Here is an 18,853-nt window from a genome sequence, read left to right on the forward strand (position 1 = left end):
ATGCATGCATCCGTGAGTTTTGAGTGCAAACCTGGATGAATCTACGAGCTCATATAGGTCCCTAGGCTCGGACGAATTCATGGGTTTGGATGTATCTCCGTGTTCGGATGCATCCAACTCTCAAAGTGAGTGTGAGGGTAGTTATCATTTACTCTATGTTTAATGGGTCCTTCAACTTGTGGTAATTAATACCCCGGCCCGATATTGTTAGCGATGATACCTTATCTATAGGTCCCCTTAGATTTACATAGGTATGGGTCCTATTCTTTGAGCCAAGCGACCCCTTTCATTTAATGTACGTTTAAGGGCCTATTCTCTTTTCTTATTTTCTTTGGACGCATGCCAAAGAGGAGTAATAGTTCATATGCAAAATACAACCATAGTCCCATAATATATACATACATATACATTACCCTGGACACTAGCTAGCAATGAATGAATTTGTTGCAAGCAAAATTCCAAACTTGGTGAAAGTGGGAGTTTAACACGTGGCATGGGAATAAAGTATATGAGGATAGGCAAAGCATTTGTTGACAAGTGAATGAGGAGAAAAGCATGAAGTCTGAATGTATATGACATTAGCCAAGTTACACGACCAATTCAACTAAACTCTCGACTGACCACCCTCGTTCTCATCCTTTCGGTGGACAACCTTGGCTGGATAAAAGTGACTTAGTTATTCCAAGCTCATCCACAGCTTATGCACAACTTATAGACAGTTGTCCACCACTGAAGTAGCTCATTTATAGCTGTCTACCTACTTTAAAAACAAGTCATTCTAAGCCACACATGACTACAAAACTTAAGAACAAAGTAAATGTTTTATTATAAAAGGAAGCTCACAAAGTAATTTTAAGGATCCAATTTCTCCAACACACACAACACCAAAAAAACTCACAACCCCAAAAAAACTCACAACAATGTAAATTTCTCGATCAGCAAGCTTTTTGCTCCCAATTTAGCCTAGTGGCTTTTATTTTTCAAATCTATCTTTGTTTTCATTTGCATAGCCTTTCAAGGCTTCTTTTATTGTATTTTCTTATGCTTATGCAATTTCCTTATATTTTGGGTTTCTCAAGAACATTTCTTGTTCCTTGAATTTATTTTAGTGTTCTTTTCTATTAACCTCTCTTTTAAATTCATGTTGCTCTTTTATTTACATTTTGGTTGTTCATTTTCAAAGTCCTAGTCGATTTAGGTAAGAAAAGAACCTAGATAGGCTTTTCCCGTTCTTTTCCCATCGCATAATCGTTGTTAGAAGTTAAATTAAATTACAACCTGTATCACATAACATTAAATTAATTACTGCTAACTATAAAAATCCACAAAATTCACCAGTGCCTATATAAGTATAAGCTAGTATAATGTAATACTAATTCAAGTCAATATACAACGTAGGTAGTTCATTATTTCTTGGTACGCGCTTCCCATTCTATCATTAATTTCTTCCAATATCTCAGTTTCATATATTGTTGAAGCATTCGTAGTTATGATAGAATTATATATGGGTGCTCAATAGTAGGTAGTTTAAGATATTTACTCTTTTTTCATCCTAAAATTATGTTAATAGCCATCCTATTATTGCCTGTATATGGTCATCAGGTACACATGACCACAGAATCAAAAAAGATATTTTGTATGGATAAAAAAAGAAAAAAAATCATGTTTATATAAGTTTTAATTTAGATTATCAGTCAAATCAGAAGTAAAGCTTACTCACTAGCTCTTCATTTTAACATCAAGATATATGACTAGCTAGGACCTGCAAATTAAGATACTTCCATAAAGTCAAATTGTGAAAAGCATGCGCGAATATTACTAATCCCTTAAGATATTAACAAATTCTACTTAAATTAATTTCCTAATAAATAGTTGAAGCAGAGATGGTATAGCTAGCTTATAGCTAGTGATAATTAGAGTATTGCTCTAGTACTCCTTTGGTTACATTGAAAAATTGAAGCACATGCAACCAATGATCCCACCTCTTGAGTCTATGCACAGCCACAGTCTGAGGTATAAGCTCATGCGAGCACTTCCCATTAGTCCCGGGATAGTCATACATCCCGGGTTTATTGGAAAACCTGTTCTTTGCCTTATTCCCCATCTTCAACCATTTCCCCACCAGCTTATCCTCGGGTCCAAACACCTCCTTTCTAGGGATGTCCGAATGTCCAATCCACTCAACCAAATCCCAGGACAACACAAACCCCATCCCGGACATGTAATCCACAAACGGGTTCATGCTATTGCATGGGATTACAAACCCATAATACAAGTCCACCCTAGGCAACGGCCTAAGTGACGTGGCCAGGGGGTCCAGCCTGATGAAAACGTCGTCGTCCGCCTTCATGACGTAGTCGTATTTGCGCTGGAGCACGTGCGGGAGGGTGGAGAAGTAGGTGTAGGTTTTGCCGTTGTTCATGTTTTCGGTGCAGTTGAGGATGATGATGTCGTTGAAGCGTAGGATTTCTAGGGCGACGAGTAGGCGTTGGTCGTTTTTTGTGAGGCTGCAGAAGATGAACTTGACGTCTATGTGGGCAATGGGAGAGGATTGGATGCCGTAGATGAGGCGGAGGAAGTGGCGGCGGTCGTAATTGTCGGGGCGGGTTAGGATCCCAATGACGAGGCTGAATTGGGTTTGGAGGGTGGTGGTTTTGGGTGAAGGGATTGGTGGGGGTTTTAGTACTTGAAAGTTAAAGAATATGATGAATACCAAGAGGGAGAGAGCAAGTGAGGGCAATGTGACTGATACAATCCACTTCCTATGCATTGTATAGTACTTTCATTAATTTGTTTAATTTCTGTTTTTGCATTTGGGTTTATCTTATATATATATGCAGGACTGTGCTATATATTCATGGTTTTCTTGTGGTTTTGGATTGGTAATTGGTGCATGTTAGTTTGGTGTGTAACTCCTATAAAAAGTGACGTACCATAACTGAAGCTGTACATGTTGCATATGTGCCTTCTAATTCATGTGAAACAAAGAGCTTTTGAGTACTACGTACGTGTCCTGTTCGTGCTTCCTCTTAAAAAATTTGGGTGATTCTCGTGAAGGGTACTACTAAACAGAAATTAAGGGGAGAGATATATTGGAGGTTAAGTAATGAAACTCTGACAAAGATAAATGTCCTACCAATATTCAAGTTAATTAGAAGCCCTCTCAACAAATAAAACAGTGTGTATATATCATTCCTCGCATTGTTAATCACAATTCTTATAAAAATAAGACCTATGAAAGATCTATTTATGCTAATTAATTATTAAGTTTTATCATTATAAAAGATGTGATTAATAAATATAGTACGTGGATTTAATAAAACAGCTTTTTTTTATTTCAAATGAGCAAAAGATATGAGTATGTCTATAATTCAGTGTTCTTAATTATTACTAAACTTTTCAGAAAGAATATGCAAATATTCTTATTAATTTAAGAATCCGATCGAATAGGTAAATTATAGAACTGTGATAGAAGTTGTTGGACTGGACCCCTGATGAGCACTTGCAAAGAGGGCCAAAATGAAAGGAAAAGGTGAGGGGGAAGTGAGGGGATGTCATGTGCAGGGCACGTGATGCCCATTTGTGCTGAGTGCTGAGTGATAATCCTCTATTCCTTGCCCACCATAGTCTTTGAATGGACATGTGGGTCCACTGACTGTGGATTGTGGAATATTCGGTATATGATCTAAACGAGGTTTAGGATTCTTGGGCTTGGCTCCACCTATCTGGGCTTTGCTTTTGATTTTTAAATAAAATCTACAAGGCTACAATGGACTTAAAGAACCCAAAAATTAGATGTTATTAGAAATTAAAATACTCTACTAGAAATTTTTTTTTTCCTATTCAATAAAAGGAGATGATAGGAGTCAAATTCTTATCATGGAGATCTTGGATTGAAACGTTGTATCACTCAAGCTATAAAATCCCACAAATACATATTAATAAAGTACAAAAATATATTTTAGAATCAAGTTTTTATTTGTAAATTAAAGCACCCAATTTTTATTACAAGTGTATATATTTTTTATGTCTGTCTTTTCATTAAATACTGGTGATAAGAGAAATAAACACATTCTCTCACATGAGAGAGAAAGCTTCATTTCCTCTCACGGATCCTAGAAAATTATCAAATTCTATGGAATCTTTATTGAGTAAGAAGCTTGCTTACATAACTCATTGAATATTTGCTTACCAGATCCCAATTCTCTCTCTCTCTCTCTCATGGAGAAGCACAAAAAGGTAGCTATTTATGCAGCTATGCTCCTCATTTAGTGCAGCATTCACAGGTAATAACTGAGAAAACACCGAGTGAAAAAGGTATTTGGGGGACCAAAACCAAGTGAGAATGGAATCATGAAAGAAACCCACTCTGAATGCCTTCTCCTTTTCCTAATTCCAATGCCCAAAACCCTTCACTTTATTCAAACCTCCAATTTGCCAACTTTTCAAAAAGCAAGGGAACAAGTGCAAGCCCCACAAAAGATTACAAAACACTTCTTTTTGGGAAGGTGTTGTGGTATTGTATGAAATTTTAGCATTCGAGTAGTAAAATATTGAGCTAATCATTTTAATCACTAAGTATGAGAGAGCTTTATGGGATTGGTGTTTGATCACATGACAACTTGCCCAATTGATCGTGACCATCAACGACAAAGTTGCCAATCATCATCCACATCATCCATTCATTCATATTTTGCTACATCATTAATTTTTACATAATTTTTTCGATACCTTTGTTAATCATGGGTGTTGGGTCCAATGTATAATATTATATTTTTTGTGATTCAAGACTTCAAGTTTTCTAAACTCGGTAAGTCACACTATACAGCTAAACATAGATATGGATTGAAAACGGTTCCTTTGACCGAGTATATAAATCGAAAAAGTTTCCTAATTACTAAACCGTAAATTCAATATATATTTTTGTATGATTTTACATTGGTAGTGGTGAACTAGCTAGAGTGCTTTTAAAGGACTCAACCCTTGTTTGGTTCCCTGCCACAAAAAAAAAAAAAAAAACCTTGTTTGATTTTCATGCACCCAACACTTATTCTTAAAAGGAAAAATTTTAAGTAAAGGACTTCAATTGTATCTCATGTCTTTATTCAAGACATAAATTTTATTTTGTGTTAACTGAAGACCGAAATTTTTATTTTGTGTCAATTAAAGATTTTTTTTTTTCAGCTTTTATCTCAACTTTAGATCGACATTGGACCCATCAAACTTTCACCAAATTCAGCAAATTTATACTGGGTTTAAAGCTATACATCTCATCTTTACCACCATATAAAGATCACCCAAATCGGACTTCTACAACTCCATATAATCAGCCTCAAAATAGGGTACCCGAAACTGTCTAATTTTTCAAATATTTTCTCAGAGATCCGATTAGACAGCTTCGGGTACCTTACTTTGAGACTGATTATCTGGAATTGTAAATGTCTGATTTGAGTGATATTTATATGGTTGTAAAAATGAGATGCATAGCTTAATTTAAACAAAGTATAAGTTTGTTGAATTTGGTAGAGATTTGATGGGTCTAATGTTGGGCCAAAGTTGAGATAAAAACTGAAAAAAAGAATAGGGTCCTTAATTGACACAAAATAAAAGTTTCAACCTTCAGTTGACACAAAGTAAAATTCATATATGAATAGAGATACAAGGTATTGCTAGAATCCTTTAGCTAAAATTTTCCCTTTATAAAATTACACTACTTAAGAGTTATTTTTCCCAATTTAAGAGTATTTTACTTAGCAACGTTTCTATTAGATGCACTACAGACGTTAAAAATGTCATTAAAATCCCCCATATGTCTTGTATATTCTCCAGAAAAGCACTAAAGGTGTTTCTCTAACCCCAAAGAGACAATTGTATACATTAATTTGTTCTTCTTGTCCATTCGATCACTAATTTTAATAGGTTTTGTAAATTGGGACCAATTGGGTTTCATAAGTTCAAGGGTCATGTACTTCCTAATAAGACTTGTTCAAAAGGATTTATTAATTACAAAAGACTACTTGACGGGCAATTGGGTTTTCATAACATTTAGCTCGATCATATGCTACTGGTTTAGAATTGAGACTAGAATTAATAGAACAAAGAAAAAAGGAATTATGATAGGGAGTACTCAACTATCATCTAGACACATCTTCGTTATCAATCTTCTCACATGCAGTGGACCTTTTAGAAAAGTTGTAGTGATCGAGGGAGTTGAATATTGAAGTTCACAATAATGGGGTCGCACATTTATGTCTTGCGGACTTATGATAAATTTGATCATTTCCTTCTGTCATTGGACTATTATTTGTGAACCCACTACTAAATCTGGTCCGGCCAGTATCCTCAATTTATTCACAGAGGTACAACAAAATGTGAAGGCAAGCCAATAAAATCATTCAAAAGTGTGAGATTTTATCTCAAAAAGTCTCGATGCTATTACACTAGAATATCAAACTTATATATTGTAAATTGTTAAATTACCTTTCTGATATGAGATTAACTTCATCCATTTACAGCTTATAATGTTGAATCACACAATCCCAATATGTATTTGAAGTTTATCTTTTAAAGCATTGTCTTTGATGAGAATCGAGCTCGAGGTGGGATTTTTTATAGCAAAAATAATTGGGAGTAGTTATTGCATTTTCTAATTAATTTAGATATGGAAAATGATTCAATTTGAAAGATCAAAGAAACACTCTACCATCTCCATGAATTTTGAGAACTCTAAGGCTCTAAGCGCAAACCTTTTCTTCAAATTAAGCATAAGATATATGTATTCAGCTAGCTAGGGTTGTTTTTCTCTCTTTTTTATTTTTTATTTTTTTGCATGGGGGTGAGATGGTTTAATATCGACATAAAAAGAAGAACTCTATTGGCAATTTGGCAGACGGGCATGTGTGAAAGGTCCTTTTCATTTGACGCGAATCAAAACAGAGAAATGAAGGCCTTCAATTCTTCAGAATGTGACAAATCATGAGAGTGGCTCCAATCCTCCTTTATGCTGGACATAAACATGATGGACTATGATGTATATATGATACATATATATGTCAATATTGTGTTGTTTTGACAAATTAGAATCCATGATTCACAAAAAACGTAGGATAAACCATTTAATTTTTTCTTTTAATAGTATAAAGAAATAAAAATCATGGCTATTGATTTTATTTGAGTAATGGTAGATATACTTCATTCTAATAATACATAATCTACCACCACATTTCTAATAGAAATGTCTACTTAATTAGACTAAGCAAACCCTACTGTCTAAGCTGGAGTACGTACTTCTACCCTTCCTTACGCATTACATACAATAATGAAATCCTCCAATTAGCTAGATTAACCTCTAATTTTTTTAATGAAATTTCATCAAGTTTTTCAATTAACATGCATTATGTCTTTTTACTTTCTAAAAAAAAACAAAAAATGAAATTGAAGGAGCACCATGATCGTTCACCATAACTCATAACTATATATGGTCTGTGACACCAATACTTTCTAAAAGCGCCCACTATCGAGGTTGAAAGGTGTTCGTAGACATCTTTGACAGGGGCGAGTTCACTATTAGGGTTTAGTGAAGGCAATCACTCCCATTACCATTTCCTTCACCCATTAACTTGTTCTAATAACTTAATTTTTGTATGGTATATTTTCTTTAAGAATGAGACAAAGCTTGATAAAATGTTTCAAAAAAAACCTAAGACAGAAGGAATGAAGAATATTTGAGAGATTTTTCCTCTTGAAACAAAAAAAGAAAAAAAATTAAAATTTCATCATCAATTTTGCTCCTATGAAGTTTTTTGGATCCGCCACTAGTATTTGGCAATAAGAGAGAGGAAGGCTTGAAGGAAAGTAAGATTTTTATAATATGAAGGAATTAAAATAAATTACCCTAAATAATAATGGGTAGTAAAATGAAAACAAAAGGTAAAACTAATACATAGTCCTTTTCTTTTTCTTTTTTTGAGCAAAAAAAGAAAATTGTCCTTTTCTTCTTTGACAAAAAAGAAGTGGAGGCCATTGTTCACAGGTGGCAAGAACCAGTCCAAGCGACCACAACAGCAGATGAAGCGGACCACTCACTGACTTTCACTTCCGTTGGCATTGCAATATTGCATGCTGACCAGTCTCTTCATTCGTATTCGTGTTCAATACGTCGTCGTATTCCTTAATTGACTGTCGTTAATGCAATTTTGTCAATTATCGAATGCAGCCATGCACACAGTGATCGACCATGCACGCCGACCCCGATTCGTCTTTTTCTTCATTCTCCAGATTGACCATTGACCCTTGTTTTATTGTAAATTGTAATAGAGTGCCTTGGTCTTATATTACGGTAAAGGCTCCTAAAGCCATGGTCCGAGAATAATTGGGTAAATTGCTGGTTTGTTTTGTTTTTTGTGAATGTGATGAGATAGCCTCTCTAATCCTACGCGCCCTTTCTTTTTTACCTTTTTTTTTGGGAATAAAACTTCTTATTTTGTTTTAGGGTCAATTAAACTTTGCATCCATGTTGTTTGGGTCCAATAACGTATAGGTCCTTAACTTTCAAAATGTATCACTATTAAACTCAAACTTTCAAATTGTTGAAAATCAATACAATGTTGTCCCTTCGTTCAGTTGACCATCAAGTCAACCATTAAGCGCTTATGTGGCATAAGTGGGCCCACTTTATTTTGCTGCCCTGACCTTCCATTTAGGGATGACAAAATTCCCTGCCCCCGAAAATCCCCGTGGGGACCCGCCCCGATTAAGCGGGTATGGTAATACCATCCTCGTCCCCACCCCGCCCCGTATACCCGTTTAATAAAAATATTATATTATATAATTATATTTTAATTTATTATCTTAATTTTTGTTGCATATCTTTAAAATTTAATAGTGTTATTTTTATGATTTAGTGTTATTGTAATATAGTATAATGAATTTTAACATAAGCGCTTAACGGTTGACTTGAAACAAGGGACAACATTTCAAAGATTTGAAAATTTGAGTTTAACATTGATTCATTTGAAAGTTAGGGACCAATGTGTTTAGGTGCAAAGTGTAATTGACACTATTTTAGTACCTATAAGTATAACTCAAGTCAAATTTTTCACATCTTAAGTTGTGAAACAGTGAATCCTCAAGGTTTCTAGTATAATTTGTTGTTTTTTGTAATATAAAAAAGATTTAAGCTCTTGACATTGAGTTAGGAATAAGATAAATAAATGATTCAATTTTCTTCAAGATAACATAAAATTCATGTTTTGTATAATTTTAAACCAAGACAGAGTAATTTGGCGCCCATATTTTGACATGTTTTAGTTAACAGTACATTGGTGTATATTTCTGGTTAGAATAGGGTGGTTCTTGATTCATAAATGATGTGTATTGATAAGGATTGCCCTCTTTCTTTTTGATTTATGAATTTGCCATTGATTCTCAGCAAAAAAAAAACAATATATATATATATATATAAAGTTTTAATATGAGAATTTACACTATAATTTGTTAATATACTTTTGTAGTACATTTTTTTTATATAGTTTAATGGGTACAAGACTACAGCTTATACAGCTAAATGAAACATAATTTATTTTTTTCTTTTTTAAAAAGAAAATGAAAGATAGAGTGAGCAGTTGAGTGATAATAAAAAACATCATTGTAATTTGTATATTATCGGTTTAATAGTTTTTTGTTTTTTTTTACAATGTTAGAAAGATTCTATATTTGAGTTTCCTGACTTTCTTCTCCTCAAATTAAAGTTAAAAAGTAAAGTTATTGAGAAATAAGTGTAAACGAGCGAGATCATACACAATATTCCTTTTTATTTTTCTTCAAAAACCTATAGACGAAAAGTTTTCTAACATTTTCTTTAATGAAAAACTCAATTAGTGCACCAGAGGTAAAAAAGAAGAAGCTCTCAATTAAGATTCAATTAAACAAACTAAGGTGGTGGACCCTATCCCTTCATTCTTTTTGGTGTTATTTGTTTAGTTGATAGTGCTCTCAACCATCATTTTCACATATATCACACAAAAAGAATTCTTGATATTTTCTTTATTCACAGGTTTTTGTTTCTACATCTATAAACGAGGGATTACTAGAACAGCTTCCAAGTTTCAACAAAGAAAGAAATACCATTACATTTAAAGTAAATTTATATTTCTTAAGTGCAGAGTTCATCATTTTAAAAATGAGTAATATAGCATGTATTCTTGAGAAAGAAGCTTTATTGACAAATTTATACACATTTTATATTTAAATAAACTTGATATACTTTATAAACGATCATTCAAATGATGCTTGTGAGTGTTTGGGTGCTCTTGTTACACTCGATAAGTTACTGATTATCAATAACAAGTATGCTGTTAACTTACATTAACAATTACACAATTCTTTTCTTCTAACATTAGTGAATGTTTTTTTTTTCCTAGTTTTCAATTTGATTGACTAACAATTACAAATTGAGTGTGTAAACTCTAATGCCGAGTGTTTGAACACTGTTTGTGGACAAACCCACATGAATTTGACAACCAATCATGGATCGACACGTGGCAAGTCAGATCCAACCTCAGACTTTGACTTTTCAATAGTCAGACTTGGACCTCCATGTTGTCATGCCAGCTCGGCACAGTTTTACTGCTAGTTCGGATCGGCTCATCTCGGCGAATCTCCATATCCGATCCGACTTGATCTGAGGATCTACTAAGAATTGAGTGTTCATTTTTTCTTAGTTATCCCAGTTCGGTTCGGTTCGGCCCTTGGTGATCATCTTCTCAGACAAACGGATTATCGTCGGGTGGTGACTGCCATGTCATGTGTCGAGCCAGTCTGAACTAGTCCATCTATGTCCGATCCGAACGTAGCTATATTTTATACCCGCGTATATGATATCTATAATCGGTTCGGCTCGGATTTCACCGCCATTCTAGAAGATTGGAGTCAGGACGAACCGCTTCACTCAAATATCTCTGACATGGCTCTCTGACAGATGAGACATCCCAGCTCACAGTCATGACTATTAGGGCATCTCACTTGATCTTCCATCTTTGCATTCAATGCAGCATTGAATGTAAAGAAGGTGGGTAGCTGTGCATGCTACTATTCATGACCGAACGCATGGCCTCCTCTCAATCATTCACCCTCATGCAGGTAATTTACCTTTCACCATTTCCTTTGCCTATATAAGCTGACTTATGTACATAAAAATAGGCATCATCTAATACACAACTTCACTCACAAAAAGCCTATCAGAATATCCCCTAATTTATGAGAATAAACTCAAGAGATCTTACCTTGTTATTTCTCATTCTCCAAAGTTCATCACATGTTCTTTCTTGTCCTTACACAAACACCTCCAAATACACATCACTGACTTCATCATCGGAGCGTGTTTGGCTGGTATCACACAGGTCCATCTCCTTTGATTTTGTGTTCGTGCAGAAAGATCTCGAATCAACATCCACTTTATCATCCAGCAGAGCTTCTGATAAGCCAGATCATCCCTTCTAAGTTGTTGTATCTCTCTTACGAAAATTTGTATCAACAAACACAATATTGGAAACACTTTAATTCACTCGATCCAATGTCCTTTATTTTCTTATTTGTTTTTATTAATTATTTGCTTTAGTTTAATTGAAGAAATGACAAACCCGATCGAGGACAATCAATCTTTATAGTATCTTAAATATTTTAATTGCTCATATCATATATAAATAGAAGAGAAGTGCAATTTAAATTTCCATGAAAATTATTGTTTTCATGATCCTTCAACTTTGATTGGATTGTGTATACCCGTTACTCCATTAGTGATTGGCCAAATAAAAATTCATTTAATGAAAACAGAGAAACATAGCACTCCAAATTTACCATACCAAGAAAATGAAGTATAACAAAGAATAACAAAAAAAGAAAAGACAACCAATAACACGCGCTGAAGAACGCGGCTGGTGATTTCAACGCTCAAAGTCTTGAAAACCAATGAGAAATTCTGATGATGAAAGGACGAGTCACGAGTCCGATGACTCAGTTGCTCACACAGTCACAGAGGCTCGAGAAGAGAGAGAGAGCGTCACCATCCTTGAAAAGAAGTGTAGCGTAAAGAAGGAACACGCGTGGGTCCCACGTGTTGGGTCCACGTCCCCTCCTGGTGGGTCCCACTCGGACTCTCTCTCTCTCAGTCTCTCAAACTAAAGTGCGCAGTCCATACAAAAAAGCAAAAGCTGTAAACAAGCCTGTAATTACAACAACCAATATCGCTTAATAAAGCTCTAGTAGCTCCAGAGAGACCACAGAGAGTGACAGAGACAGAGTTCTAGAGAGAGAAAAGCTAGAGAGAGAGAGAGAGCGCTCTGTAGTCGCTTTGGCTCTCTGAAAAATTACAATAACAAAAAAAAAAGAAGAAAAACCCATCAACATTTTCGTTTATAGCTTCGGAAAACAAAAAAGTACTAGAGAGAGAGAGAGAGCTCTGTGAGAAACCCTAAATTTGAAGCTAACCCATTTCGAGTTTGTGGTGGGTTTACAGGATCGTCCGTACGAGTTCATATTCTGCTTCGTTTTGCTCTGGTGCGTTTGTCATTTTGGTTCTTCTCTGTTTGCAAGTTGGAATATTCCTCTGATTTCTCTCTCTCTCTCTCTCTCTCTCTCTCTCTCTTTTGGGAGAGGGGTGGGTTTCGAGATCTTTCTTTGCTCTCACTGTCTATGAATTTCACGTTCTTTTTCATTTTTATTTTTTTGAGAGAATTATTGGGTTGTTGAGAGTTTTGCTTGGGAGGGAAGGTTTTGCAATGAGAATGCCTTTGTTGAGTTTCTGGGTTTTGCTTTTTTGGTATTATATTTTGTTTCTTTTAAACTAATTTTTTTAATACGGTATATATATATATATATGTCTGTATATGTTCCATTTCTGTAATTGTAGTTGACTGTGAGTGAAGTTAGGAATTTGACGAGTCATTGATTGATTCTTAGTTTGCTTTGATCAGGTGGGGTTTATGGAAACTTCGCCAATTGGGGTTTCGTGATTGAAGGATTTTGTGGTTTCAGTCAATAATAGTGGGAAGGGTTAGTGAGAATATAGATTTATATGATGATATGTACTTACATGCTTTATAAACATCCCAAATTTGTTTGCTGTATTCACATTTCACATTTCATTCATTTATTTTGTTTGGGCTCAAATTTGTGCTTCTTTCTATCCTATTTAGGAGTGTAGGTCATATATTAGAGAAAGCAAATCAACACCAGGCATTTCAATTTCTTGTCCTAGCTGTAGATAGGCTTCTGGGTGCTTAATTTTTGAATGGTTCTCTATTGTTCTATAATATTTCTACTTCCAGTAGCCTACTGTTGAAGTAGGATGAGTAGTTCTTTCAAAGAAGTTTGTATGCTGTTTCTATTACGTACTGCTTTGTGGACTACCTACACATTAAGATCTGAGCATATATATGAAGTCCCTGGAGGCTAAATCGTGGTTTGATTTGCAGAGTTGTTTTGATTAGAAGATTTCTCAATGCGATGATACATAGTTATTGGATATGGAGAGGGTTCCAGAATCAAAGGTGCTTCCTGGGAAATTGCCCATTGTAGGTGAGATATCATATACACGTATGGCTTCAGCAAGAGTAGGGGGACACTTGTCAAATGTGCGCTCTGGTTTGGTAAGAGAAGATGTTGCATCAGCAAGAGACAGGGGTCATTTGTCCAATGGGCGCTTGGGTTTGGTGAGAGAAGAAATTGCATTTGCAAGAGAAGTGGTTCATTTATCAAATGTGCATTCTGTTTTAGTAAAAGATGGAAGATCTGATGCACGGGAATCTCATTCTTCAGAGTCACCTATACCTATAAGAATAAGGAAAGGAAAGGCCTCTTTTCCAGAAGAGGAAGAACTTATGTCTGGTGCTGTTACATTCAAGGGAAGTGAAGATTCATTTGAGGAAGGGGATCCTAGTTCTTTCTCTGGAGTTAGTCACCCTCCAGAACCTGTTGATATGGATTTAATGAAAGCAGTTTATGTACCAATTGGTCAGCATAAGTCTGAAGCTGGATGCTTGATGAAGAGCTTATCTATGAAAGGTCCTTTCATAGAAGATCTTTCGCTCCGGGTTCCTGCTAAGAAACCAAGCCCATCTGTTCTTTCCCCTGCAGAAAGCTTGGTTGAAGAACCCAACGACTTAGGTGCACTGTCTCCACCATTTTTGGTTCCTCATGCGTCACAAAATACAGATAATTCACTTCTTCCTCTAGATTCTGAGGAGAAGGAGTGCGTTTGGGATGCTTCTTTGCCTCCAAGTGGCAATGTAAGTCCGCTCAGTAGCATTGATAGTACTGGTGTTGTCACTGCTATGAGCATTGTCAATAGCTGCGCCAGTACATATCGGAGTGATGCAATCACAAGTGATGGCATGCTTAGTATGGAGAGAAACTGTGAAAGTACCAAAGGGAGTGTTAGAGGGGATTCACTTGAGAGTGCAAAAACTAGTGTTAGTCGAGCAAGTGATAGTAGTGGACTTAGTGATGACAGTAATTGGAGCAACATTACTGGTGCCAATAAGCCACACAAAGGAAATGATCCTAGGTGGAAGGCTATTCTTGCTATTCGAACTCGGGATGGGATTTTGGGAATGAGCCATTTTAGATTACTTAAACGCCTTGGTTGTGGTGATATTGGCAGTGTATATCTTTCAGAACTCAGTGGAACCCGTTGCTATTTTGCAATGAAAGTAATGGACAAGGCATCTCTTGCAAGCAGGAAGAAGTTGACTAGGGCTCAGACAGAAAGGGAGATTCTGCAACTGCTGGACCACCCATTTCTTCCAACTTTATATACACATTTTGAGACCGACAGATTCTCTTGTTTGGTCATGGAATATTGTCCAGGCGGTGATCTGCACACTCTGAGGCAACGACAACCTGGAAAACATTTCTCTGAGTATGCTGCAAGGTATGATCTTTATAGAAACGTCTCTCAGCTGTCTAGAGTATTTGAATGTTCTTTGTTTTGATCATGAAGGCCAGTAGGCCACCTCCTATCTATATCAATGTTAATCTTTCTATCTCTGTGTCAATTTTTTTCTTTTTGTGTTTATGATTTTGCCTTCCAGTGAGTTTTCCAATATGGTTTAATTGTTATGGTAAAGTAAAATATATTGGAAAATGAGCACTCAATCTGCCATGGGACTAAAATCTTTTTCCTAATTTCATGTGACTTAATTTTTTTACCTAAGCTTTCATATGCTTATCTTGACAAAACTGCTGCAGCTGCAACTTGTTTCTTACACATCATTTTGATTTAGGGACACAGTTTCATGTCTTTGATATTTTCTCATACTTTGAGGCATGGTGGTTTTGAAAAATACTATTCTATACTTTACACTAATACATTCTTAAGTTAATATGGTTAGTAGTTAGAAACACTTTCTCGATGGGCTTTTAGCCAGTGCAAATGTCGATTGGAAGGGCTGGATCTCCCTTCTCCTTCTAAATATAATACTTCTGTTTGCTGCTTTAGGCCATTTTCATAGTTACTTGAAGGGTCTTCACGTTATTTGCTTTCACCTGTCTGTTTTGGAAAACTAATTTTGTGAAATCCAAGTACTGTATAAAAATGATCAAAGTATCAGCAATAAAAAATTTAATGTAAAAAAGAAGCTGAACAAAATATTGTAGTATTAGGCTTTAGAAGCATGACTATTTATGCTTGGACTGGGTGCCTTTTGAATCCAAATAGTGTGTAGAAAAAATGATCAATGTTTCAACAATAAATAACGTAATGCGTACAAGAAGCTGAACAGAATATCAGAGTTTTGGGCCTTGGAATTTGGCCATAGATACCTTGTGCATTCAATTTACATAATTTTTCTACTACCTTGACCTGGCAATGTCTTGGAAGTTGGAACATTCATTTGAATATGTTGCCTTTTCCCCCCTTTGGAAGTTCTACTATAATTTGAAATGTTGTTACTGCCTTGGAGAAAGTCTTTCTTTGAAACCAGAGAACACCGATAAAACCATATTAAAATTTGTATTCCTTGCTCATGCAGATTCTATGCTGCGGAAGTTCTGTTGGCACTAGAGTATCTACACATGCTTGGAGTTGTCTACAGGGACTTGAAACCTGAAAATGTGCTTGTCCGTGATGATGGCCACATAATGCTCTCAGACTTTGATCTTTCCCTGAGATGCGCTGTTTCACCAACCCTGATAAGAACTTCATTTGACTCTGATCCTTCAAAACGAGGAGCAGGGGGTGCATTTTGCGTCCAGCCTGCATGTATTGAGCCCTCATCAGTATGCATTCAGCCTGCTTGTTTTATCCCCAGGATCTTCCCTCAGAAAAGCAAGAAGAACCGAAAACCTCGAGCTGAGCCTGGGTTTGCCACCAATGCACTTCCCGAGCTTGTTGCGGAGCCTACTCAAGCTCGGTCTATGTCCTTTGTTGGAACCCATGAATACCTAGCCCCTGAAATTATTAAAGGAGAAGGCCATGGTAGTGCAGTTGATTGGTGGACGTTTGGTATATTCTTGCATGAATTACTGTATGGTAAAACCCCTTTCAAAGGCTCAGGAAACCGTGCTACACTGTTCAATGTGGTGGGGCAGCAACTCAGATTCCCAGAATCACCAGCAACTAGTTATGCGAGCCGTGATTTAATCCGGGGATTGCTGGTCAAGGAGCCACAGCACCGGCTTGGGGTGAAAAGGGGTGCAACTGAGATCAAACAGCATCCCTTCTTTGAAGGTGTTAACTGGGCTCTGATACGATGCAGCACACCACCAGAAGTACCAAGACCAATGGAGGCTGAGCTGCCAGGGAAATTTGGGGCAGTTGACACTGTTGGTGTCGGAAGCAACAGTAAAAGGATGGTAGGGGCAGACGTGAAGTCTGGGGGTAAATATCTAGACTTCGAGTTCTTTTAGTTTGGATAACAGGATTCTTGTGCTGTCTTGTATTAGTACCCATCATTTAATCCTAAAAGAGTATGCCTAATTTACTCTGTTCTGCTAATGAACTTGAGCTTACCTCATAAAAGAAAATCCCATTTTAGTGGGAAAACTGCTTAGTAAAACTCATATAGATAGCCTTCACCTGGTTCCTTCATGGTCCCTTTTAAAAAGTTATTTGGATGATGCCAAATTTAGTGTATCAAGTAGAGACCTCGTTATCTTGTCAGAGCTAATATTGTTACTTGCTATTTAAAGAGAATTTCTATCTTTATCCTTTGTTTTCTTTTGCAAATAGTTTGTTATTTCAAGTTGCAGGAAATGTAAATAAAAATGTCACACATTGCTTATTGCCTTATTGGCTTAGAAGTTAGAACCTGCTGTGTTGGAAACTTGGGAAATAGGAACTTTTCTTATCAATTTCATTTTATGTTTCCGGGATGTAACATCATATGAAGCAACCAAAAGTGCAATGCTGAAAGGATTAAGGTCCAATATTGCCATTGACTGTGAGATAATACATTATCCATTACAGACATGGACAGGTTGAATGTTTTTTTTTTTTTTTGGCCAAGGGACAGGTTGAATGTTAAAGATACCAAACTCAGTGTGTATTGACACATATATTAATAGACACCAGAGTAACAATGAAACAAATGTGCTTGGTGAGGTCCGAAAATTAAGATGGACAACATTACTATGCAGTCTATGCCTACAAAAATAAAATATCTCCGGGCACAAACATAAATAAAATAAGAGGATTGCAAATTAAAGTAAAGCACGACTGCCCCAGTGGATTAAGAAAAGTTAAGAATGTGTCCCCAAAAAGAGAGAGAGCATATCCTATAATCCTAAGATGAATATTCTCTTTAATTCTAAAAGTTGCTGTAATTATCAATTCAAATTGAGGTCCACTATTATCTTTTGATGATCCATTTATTTCGTCATGATGATTTGTGATACAAGTATACAACTTAAGATGCATAAATATATACATATATCTTGTTATAAGCAATTTTTGAAAAACTAATAGTAATTCTATAATTGGTCTGAATAAGCATGTATAGCTTTATTAGATATTTAATCCAACCAAGTGCTAAACAAGTTCTAGCTCTGGTTCTTCTTCTTGCAGCTTTGGTGGGTCCGTTCTAATTGTTATGCCTTTGAATCGGATGTCCCCCTTCGGCTTTGAATGTCATGTTATACCTCTGGGCCACAAGCTGATCTCCCTCATTCTCATACAACTCACAGTAGAAATTCATATCATATAAACAAATCTAACGGTAATTTATAAATTTAAACTATATTTTTAAAAATGTAAACTCGCCGATGTAAGTGGCAAAAAAGTGTTCATATATCATACAAATCTGTACAATCGAATTTTCATTTTCATTTTCATTGAACACCTTTTGGACTCTTGGCCACCTTGTCATATTTGTTTATCATGAGCCATCTACTCTTCTCATGAAGCATAATGATCCTCGAAAGAAATTAACATTTTGGTGATGACTCTGTCATGCCAAATTACGCCTGATCTAAATTCCTTTCTCATTTGGTTCCATACCAGTGAGATCAGAGATGTACATGCCAAGTTGAAACCCTTTTTCATGTTGATCAAAATTAGATTGGATTATTTATAAAATAAAAAACTCAATGGCTGTCAATGATCATTTCCTTTGATGAAACTAGGAAGCATTTTCATTTTTTTGCTTTGGAGTAGAAAATGTTACATGTGACTAGCATAACGTACAACCTTTACAAACATTAATACAATCTTGAATGCATATACTTGCTTTGATTAATATATATATATATATATGACAATTTTTCTTTTCATCTCTGAAGAAAACTATAGTGGAGTTTTCAGTCCCAACTGTACAGTACTACTGAAGTAGCCAAATGATATGGGCCTTCAGAACTACTG

General features: G+C 35.8%; 2 protein-coding genes across 2 annotated transcripts; one reads left to right on the forward strand and one right to left on the reverse strand.

Moving 5' to 3' along the window:
- Window positions 1-1,903: 1,903 nt before the first annotated feature.
- LOC147290922 (beta-1,3-galactosyltransferase pvg3-like) lies at window positions 1,904-2,770 on the reverse strand. The gene has a single exon (XM_086235847.1). It carries the CDS (start codon window positions 2,768-2,770, stop codon window positions 1,904-1,906), a length of 867 nt encoding a protein of 288 aa, XP_086091973.1.
- Window positions 2,771-12,240: 9,470 nt separating this feature from the next.
- LOC147290923 (Protein kinase superfamily protein) lies at window positions 12,241-17,205 on the forward strand. Its single transcript, XM_086235207.1, has 3 exons — window positions 12,241-12,555; window positions 13,473-14,929; window positions 16,029-17,205. Exons 2-3 carry the CDS (start codon window positions 13,524-13,526, stop codon window positions 16,903-16,905), a joined length of 2,283 nt encoding a protein of 760 aa, XP_086091333.1. The 5' UTR covers window positions 12,241-12,555; window positions 13,473-13,523; the 3' UTR covers window positions 16,906-17,205.
- The last annotated feature ends 1,648 nt before the right edge of the window (window positions 17,206-18,853 follow it).

Source organism: Dryas octopetala, chromosome 3 (genome assembly GCF_963921425.1).
Source record: "Dryas octopetala chromosome 3, drDryOcto1.1, whole genome shotgun sequence".
Classification (NCBI taxonomy): domain Eukaryota; kingdom Viridiplantae; phylum Streptophyta; class Magnoliopsida; order Rosales; family Rosaceae; genus Dryas; species Dryas octopetala.

Coding starts and splice junctions, on each gene's coding strand:
- LOC147290922 (XM_086235847.1), bottom strand. CDS start 2,770: ATGCATAGGAAGTGGATTGTATCAGTCACATTGCCCTCACTTGCTCTC.
- LOC147290923 (XM_086235207.1), top strand. CDS start 13,524: ATGGAGAGGGTTCCAGAATCAAAGGTGCTTCCTGGGAAATTGCCCATT. Junction 14,930..16,028: donor TTCTCTGAGTATGCTGCAAG/GTATGATCTTTA, acceptor TTGCTCATGCAG/ATTCTATGCTGCGGAAGTTC.